Source organism: Bombyx mori, chromosome 15 (genome assembly GCF_030269925.1).
Source record: "Bombyx mori chromosome 15, ASM3026992v2".
Classification (NCBI taxonomy): domain Eukaryota; kingdom Metazoa; phylum Arthropoda; class Insecta; order Lepidoptera; family Bombycidae; genus Bombyx; species Bombyx mori.
Window position 1 is genome coordinate 3,181,903 of NC_085121.1, and position 7,955 is coordinate 3,189,857.

General features: G+C 35.5%; 1 protein-coding gene across 1 annotated transcript; it reads left to right on the plus strand.

Annotated features, from left to right (window-relative positions):
* Positions 1 to 207: 207 nt before the first annotated feature.
* LOC101743124 (elongator complex protein 3) lies at positions 208 to 6,636 on the plus strand. Its single transcript, XM_004928587.4, has 8 exons — positions 208 to 370; positions 839 to 1,954; positions 2,159 to 2,323; positions 3,163 to 3,277; positions 3,934 to 4,184; positions 4,582 to 4,747; positions 5,063 to 5,275; positions 5,783 to 6,636. The coding sequence occupies exons 2-8, from the start codon at positions 1,392 to 1,394 to the stop codon at positions 5,975 to 5,977; spliced, it is 1,668 nt and encodes a 555-aa protein (XP_004928644.1). The 5' UTR covers positions 208 to 370; positions 839 to 1,391; the 3' UTR covers positions 5,978 to 6,636.
* The last annotated feature ends 1,319 nt before the right edge of the window (positions 6,637 to 7,955 follow it).

The following is a 7,955-nucleotide window of genomic DNA, read 5'->3' on the forward strand; positions in this document are numbered from 1 at the left end:
AGGATAGGCTTAATGGATAGAATGGATATTTATATAAGTGTTTATATGACTCCCTAATAATAATGACAATAAATAATAATTTTCATTGTAAATGCCCAGCGAAGCGGGCGAGTACAGCTAGTAGGTATATTAAACAATAATAATTATATTAAAACTTTTTCATTATTTAGAAAGGTGTAGATTAAACGTAATGTCATTTTTTTGAACTTGTGATTGCTTGGCATCACATTGACATTAAATTTTTTTATTTTTGTTATATTTCATGTAGGTAAATAGATATGAATTTGTATTGAACTAATGTCCTACGCTAAAATTCATTCATCGTTCGTTAGGAATCAGATATGGGGCTTTAATCCCTCAGAATCGATCCGTAAGTAATCGAAGTGCCTTTTTATTTGCATAGTTAGTCATATGAACGCCTAGTTAACATGTTACTATATAGTGCCAAATCGACAAAGCCTCGCGACAAGTTTCGCGTAGTGCTTTGGAATAGACATCAGACGGGAACACGGAATGTTTTGGGGCAAAAAAGGAGAAGGTGATGGGAATAATTGTAGTGCGGAATAAGTAAAGATGTTAATAAATATAAAAAGAAAAATAAAATAAAATTATAGTACGCAGTTTTACTGATTTGATAAATCAGAGAGAATGTCCGGGACATTTAAATCGCATGTTAGGATCCCGACTATCTTTTAATGTAAAATTCTTGGGACGCTATTTTGCCACGACATGTTTGCTTGTACATACCTATTACGTGCCTAAAATGATATGTTTTTGCTAGGTAATACTAGCTATATAGGCGTACATATATTGAAACTAATATTTTTGTTGGCTGTAGGGTTTTCGGGTCATGTGCCGTACGGCTTTCAACGTTTCGGCGAGTCGTCGAAAAAGCTCACTAATTCAGCTCTCTGCGACTTTTCGTCGAATTACCGAAGAAGGCAGAGCACTGAGTGGGCTCCTGTAAATGTGGTCAAGTAAGATCATTTTATTTATTATATAATGAAATTTGAAATAACTGTAATCAAATAGTAGACAGTAAATCTCAATATCTACTTAGCTTACCGAAATCTAAATGTACAAAATAAGTATAAGTAACATGATTATTAAATACAAGATGAAATTAAAGTGACATTTTGTTTAGTCGCCTACTGCTACTTATTCACTAATATCTAAGAATAATTTCTTAAAAAGTATGGGCAGCGCTTCTGCGCTGTATACTTCTGTATTCTGCGTAATTAGCATTGACGTCTCATAAATGTCAAACTGACTTCCATCCACTAGACGTCAACGTCCATTGTAAAAACCCATATTTTATAAATACGGAAGACGTGTTTCCAAAACTTTTATTTATAAAATAGTAACGTGGCTTTGCACAAAGAAATATAAAAATGACGAAAAAGAAACTATTACCGAATCTTTCAAAAGAAGAGAAGATGGTAATAGTAGTATCGGAAATAATTCAAGAGTTATTGGTCGCTCATCGTCAGGGCAAAGATGTTAACCTCAACAAGATGAAAACGCGGATATCTTCCAAATACGGTCTCGGCACGTCTCCGCGACTAGTGGACATCATTGCTGCTGTACCAACAGACGCCAAAAAGATTTTGCTACCGAAATTAAAAGCTAAACCTATTCGTACAGCGTCTGGTATCGCCGTTGTTGCGGTTATGTGTAAACCTCACAGATGCCCACACATAAACTTTACCGGGAACATTTGTGTATATTGTCCCGGAGGTCCGGATTCGGATTTTGAATATTCAACTCAAAGTTATACTGGATACGAGCCCACATCCATGAGAGCGATCCGAGCTCGTTACAATCCTTACTTGCAGACTCGTCATAGAGTGGAACAGTTGAAACAACTTGGTCATAGTGTGGACAAGGTAGAGTTCATTGTGATGGGAGGAACGTTTATGAGTTTGCCTGAAGACTATAGAGATTACTTTATTAGGTAAGAAAAAAGATTTTAATTTAAGGAAAGTTTACATTGTACAAAAATATAGAAATTAATCTTGGAATTCCTTTGATTCCTTTTATTGAATGAAATTTATTTTATCCTAATTTGAACTTTCATTGATTGAGCTTTCTGAAATATAACTTCCTCATTTTATTGAAAATTTTGGAGTCAAAACTATTATTGTGAGTATTTCCTTAGGAATCTTCACGATGCTCTGTCAGGCCACACTTCAACTTGTGTAGCTGAAGCTGTGAAGTACTCTGAGAAAGCAAAAACGAAATGCATTGGGATTACAATTGAGACAAGGCCTGATTATTGTCAGCAAAGACATATGAGTGATATGCTTAATTATGGATGCACAAGGTGAGTGTTATTGTAAGAAATGATTATTTGCAAAAAATGTACATTAAAGATACGTCAATTTATTTCATAAATTTAATTTTCAAATATGTGTAGTGAATAGCTATCACAGAAAATCAGATATTTGACAGGTCCATGAATCTCCCCAATGAGATTTTCAAAATAAGAAGCTTCAGACAGAGCCCACTGAGTTTCTCGCCGGATCTTCTCAGGGGATCGTGTTTCCGATCCGGTGGTAGATTCTGCGAAGCACGGCTCTTCTTAGGGTTCGTGTTAGCAACATCATCAGGTTTGAGCCCTGTGAGCTCACTTACTAGTTAAGGCGACGCTGATATAGCCTCTCAAGGCTAACAGCTTAGGCAGGAAAAAAAAATCTAAATAAGATTGTATTTATATAAAAGTTCCAAACAATAATATTCAGACTATCAGTCTACTGAGCAATTTTACGTGTTACATGGCAGATTTTCTCTTAGTTGATATCCCAAGTAATAAGCTAGAGTTTTATCTTAAAAAAATTCTGTCTGTTTTGTTTTATTTTATTTAATTATTATTTTTGTGGTCGAATGGTGTATTAATATTAAGTTTACACAGGTTTCTAATTTATCCACCACCTAAGTTATGTTAGCTATGAAAGATTTATATGTTCTAGTCTGAACAGTATTGCACTATAAAAAAGTTTTCACTTTAATATGTTAGACTATTAATGTGTGCACATTGTATTGTGATATGGTAATCACTTAAAACAAGTGAACCTTGAGTTTCAGCTACCATCTTTGTATTTTATTGTTTTTTCATCTATTTAATTTCATCAGTAAAATTTTATTTACAATTATTATTTTCAGGCTTGAAATTGGTGTACAATCAGTTTATGAAGATATAGCCCGGGACACAAATAGGGGACATACAGTGAAGGCGGTATGCGAGAACTTTAGTATGGCTAAAGATGCTGGTTACAAGGTACGTTGTCGGTAAGCAGTGGCTTGGGTCTGCCCCTGGCATGACCAACATCCATGAGCTACGGTAACCACTCACCAACAGGTTTGCCGTATGCCTAATATGGTTACAGTCATAGGATTTTAACATGAATAATCTGTCTAGATATTAATAAGATTTAGATATGTGAATATGTTGTAAGCTGATAAGGGTGGGTACTCCAATCTTACTTATTGCAACAACAATGTCATTTTTTGTTTTATTTTCAAAATGAAACTGAAACCAGTATTTGTTCGAATAGATTAAATGTCTCTCATGTTTGATTTGCTCAATGTCTTATGAGCATCAGCAAATAATATTTATTGATGTTTTTGTCAACACTGTCTGAACTAAAAGAAATATGTGAAACATGTGTAAGGCTACACTAATGATAACAGATGTGTCCAGACTGTTCAAAGTAAACAGAAAACATTTACTAAACATGAATACTTGTCATTTTAGTAAGATAATATTTTTGGTTTGCAATATAACATGAAAGAAGTTGGCAGTGCTATTTACTCAGTTGTTGGTTACCTTTTTGGCTTACTGAACGGTCCCAATACATAACAATTATTTTGTACTAGTAAAATAATATGACACAAACTCATTCTAAAAAAGTAATTATAAATATTCACTCGCAGATTGTCGCCCACATGATGCCAGATCTACCAAACGTTGATTTTGAAAGGGATGTAGAACAATTCATTGAGTTCTTTGAGAACCCTGCATTCCGAGCTGATGGACTTAAAATTTACCCAACACTGGTAATAAGAGGTACCGGTTTATATGAATTATGGAAGACCGGGAGATACAGGAGTTATCCCCCTTCAACTTTAGTCGATCTAATTGCGAAGATATTAGCTCTAGTGCCACCATGGACTAGGGTGTACAGGTATTGTTATTTTTAATGATATAGATAGGTGGTCAAGTTACAAGTAACAACAAGGTTTGAAGGGTGGGGCAGCCTTGTAGCTATACTGAGATCTTAGACCTTATATCTCAAGGTGGGTGGCGCATTTACGTTGTAGATGTCTATGGGCTCCAGTAACTACTTAACACCAGGTGGACTGTGAGCTCGTCCACCCATCTAAGCAATAAAAAAACCCATTTGGTTTTAAGTCAATGTCATTGTCAAGGTATTATTAGCATTATGTTACAGTATACTTATTTTACAACATATTTTAAATTATCACTTTTATAATATATTTTTTTGTAAAGTAGAAGAAAAAAACAATTGTGATTTTTTTACACAATGTTTTTTTTTCTAAATTTCATCATTGAAATTACAGAGTGCAAAGAGACATTCCCATGCCTTTGGTATCGTCAGGAGTCGAGCATGGTAATCTTAGAGAGCTAGCTTTGGCACGAATGGCAGACTTGGGTACTGATTGCAGAGATGTGAGGACGAGAGAGGTTGGGATACAGGAGATACACAACCGAGTCAGACCGTATGAGGTAAGGAATATATTTTAGGAGTTTTACAAAATATTGTTTAGTTCTATACAAATAAAAACACGATTTAATTGTTTTAATTGAAAATTGTGTATCCTGAATAGTCCTGATAGTAGATCAGAGTAATAAAATTATCATTGGCCCTTCATTTGTTTAGAAATTTTTAAAATATTCATCTGATTAATATTGATAATTGAATTGATACAACATAAAAAATAGAAGAAGTTAATACTGTAAAATGTTTGCGTCGCATACATGAAATTACACTACAAGCCAAAAAAATACAACAAATAAAAATGTTTTTTCATTTGATTTCAGGTTGAGCTTATAAGACGAGACTACGTAGCCAACGGTGGTTGGGAGACGTTTTTAGCTTACGAAGACCCGAATCAAGATATCTTAGTAGGCTTGTTGCGGCTGAGAAAGTGTGCCGGTCAAACTTACAGGCCGGAATTAAAGGCCAAACCTAATTCGAATTTTGTACAGTGCAGTATTGTAAGGGAGTTGCATGTTTATGGCTCTGTTGTACCAGTAAGTTAATTTTAATTATGCATTGTTAGCAATAAAAGTTGGATTTGAATGATCGGTGGTAAAGATCCATGGCTGCTTCCGTATTAGCATTCCCAGTTTGTACGCATATATGTAGTATAGTATAGGGTTTGGGTATTTGGGTAACTGCCCATTTCTGTCAATTTTAAATCATAACATCGTGTAATAAAAATGAAATCTGCAAAAATTATAATTTGCGTAATTACTAGTGGTAGGAACTCGTGTGGGGCAGCCGTTGTAACAACTATACTGAGAATATATATATATATATACCTTAGCACTCATATCTCAAGCTGGGTGGCGCATTTACGTTGTAGATGTCTATGGGCTCCAGTAACCACTTAACCACCAGGTGGGCTGTGAGCTCATCCATCGATCAAGGCAATAAAAATGAATATAAACCTATTATTTAAATTGTAATTTCAATGAAATAACACTTCACATGTGAGTTTCACCTATGCAATAATAGTAAGATACTTTTTTTTTTAGGTGAATGCCCGAGATCCAACCAAGTTTCAGCATCAAGGCTTTGGCATGTTGCTAATGGAGGAAGCCGAGAGAATCGCGCGGGAAGAGCATGGTTCCGACAAAATGGCCGTTATTTCGGGAGTCGGAACGAGGAATTATTATGCTAAAATTGGTTACCATCTCGAAGGGCCGTACATGGTCAAGATGCTTGCGTAAAATTTAATACAGACCTGTGTCAAACACGATTCTGCCGATAAGTGCACCTGTAAATTGGACTCGTGACAAAACATATTGCATGCAACAATAAAGCTTTTTTTCTCTCACTCTACGCGTGCCTCCCTTTCTAATTAATACCTCTCTGATGAAGTCTGATGTGCAAAGGGTCGATTTGCTTTGACTTATCGCAGAGGAGGTGTGAAAGTAGCCCCGGTAATTAACAAATTAAAGAGCGGACGGTTAGCGTGGTATGGACATGTGATGCGGAGAGAGAAGATGCTTGTGACTAGGAGATGTATGGAAATGGTAGTGCAAGGTAGAGGCGGAAGAGGTCGACCGAAGAAGACGAATGAAGTGTGTGAATGACGATATGAGAGAGAGAGGAGTTAGTGTTGAGATGAGCTGATAGAAGAGAATGGAAGAGAAAAATTTGTTGTGCCAATCCCACCTAGTGAGATAAGGTGGAGAAAGAGATCGCCTCTTCATGATCTCAGTCGACTTGGGGCACAATATACGATACAGTACGAACACAGGTCTAATATTTTGTTATGGTGCTTGATATTTGTAACTAACTTCACTTTGTAAAAACATACAAAGGCAAATAATTCATTTTATTGTATATGTATAAGTAAAAAAATAAATGATGAGCTTCAAATTTATTTGTTTCGTTATTTATTTTTCTCTCTCTCTCTCTCTCTGTATTTAAGATATTTTGGAAGTCATATTTTGCAATAAGTATTGTTCGCGTAATGTGAAAAGTACCTAGTATGGACGTGAAGACATTTTTTTCACTTGTCGATGAAACGTGACAATATCGATATGTATTTTTTTTTTATTGCCCTTGTATGCAGACGAGCATACGGCCCACCTGATGGTGAGTGGTTACCGTCGCCCATGGACTTCAGCAATACCAGGGGCAGAGCCAAGCCGCTGCCTACCGCTAATGTATGTATCAACAAATTATATACTTGATATAAGTTGGTTGGTAAGTGAGTGGTTACCAACTTATATACTAGATATAAGTTTTTGATTTACAACATATTAATCCGAAACTATGATTTTTTTCCACAAAGTAAAAATTCATGGTAGCATAATATGACTAAAAAATATATCAGAAAAAGATGATAAAAATATAAAATCTAGGCTAACATTGCTCTTAACAACTATGACCTAAAATATATTATTGTTACCGAGGTTTATTGATGATTAATTTAAAATTTCCATTCCATTATTCCTGCTGATATAAAATTTCCATTAATCCTGCCAAATTTAATTTTACTTCGCCTCTATATAGTTTCTTTAATCTTTCCAGACCTGATCCTCCATTATCCATAAATCCCACTGAGATCTACCATAAGCACGTCGGTATGTTGCCCAACTACGCAGGTCACGTGCCAGGCTGCGTCTTCAGGTAACTAATACCTATATTTCTACCGTAGAGTGTAGTTAATTGGAGGCTCTACTTCTAGAAATCGAGATAATATGTAAACGAACAATGTGGGTATTCGGAAATTCAGTTGAAGAAATGCACAGCCCCTTAGGCTACCGGCGAATAGGTAGGAATAATTTTTTTATGAATTCTGGCAAACAATTATTATCTTGCTAAGTTTGATAACCGCTTATCGCTAAACTAAAACATTTGTTATATCTTACGTTGTTTAGATTCGGAAAAACCTACGGCAACGACACGAGAGACGCTAAGCGTTGGCTCCGAGGAGACTTCACATCTTAGAAGAAAGGAATTTACGTCATAAATTTACGTACGTAATAGGTATAATCGCATTTACCAACAATAAATTGTCAGTAACTGTTTACAAACCTCAATTACCTACCATTAAAGCTATGGACAAAATTGTTATGATTTTTAATTGTTACGAGTATGTACTGAATTTTTAAGGACCTTGTTGTAGTGGTCCACTAAGTTTCATGTCGGATCTTCTCAGTGGGTCGCGTTTCCAATCCGATGGTAGATTCGGCG

Coding starts and splice junctions, on each gene's coding strand:
- LOC101743124 (XM_004928587.4), top strand. CDS start 1,392: ATGACGAAAAAGAAACTATTACCGAATCTTTCAAAAGAAGAGAAGATG. Junction 1,955..2,158: donor TATAGAGATTACTTTATTAG/GTAAGAAAAAAG, acceptor GTATTTCCTTAG/GAATCTTCACGATGCTCTGT. Junction 3,278..3,933: donor CTAAAGATGCTGGTTACAAG/GTACGTTGTCGG, acceptor ATTCACTCGCAG/ATTGTCGCCCACATGATGCC.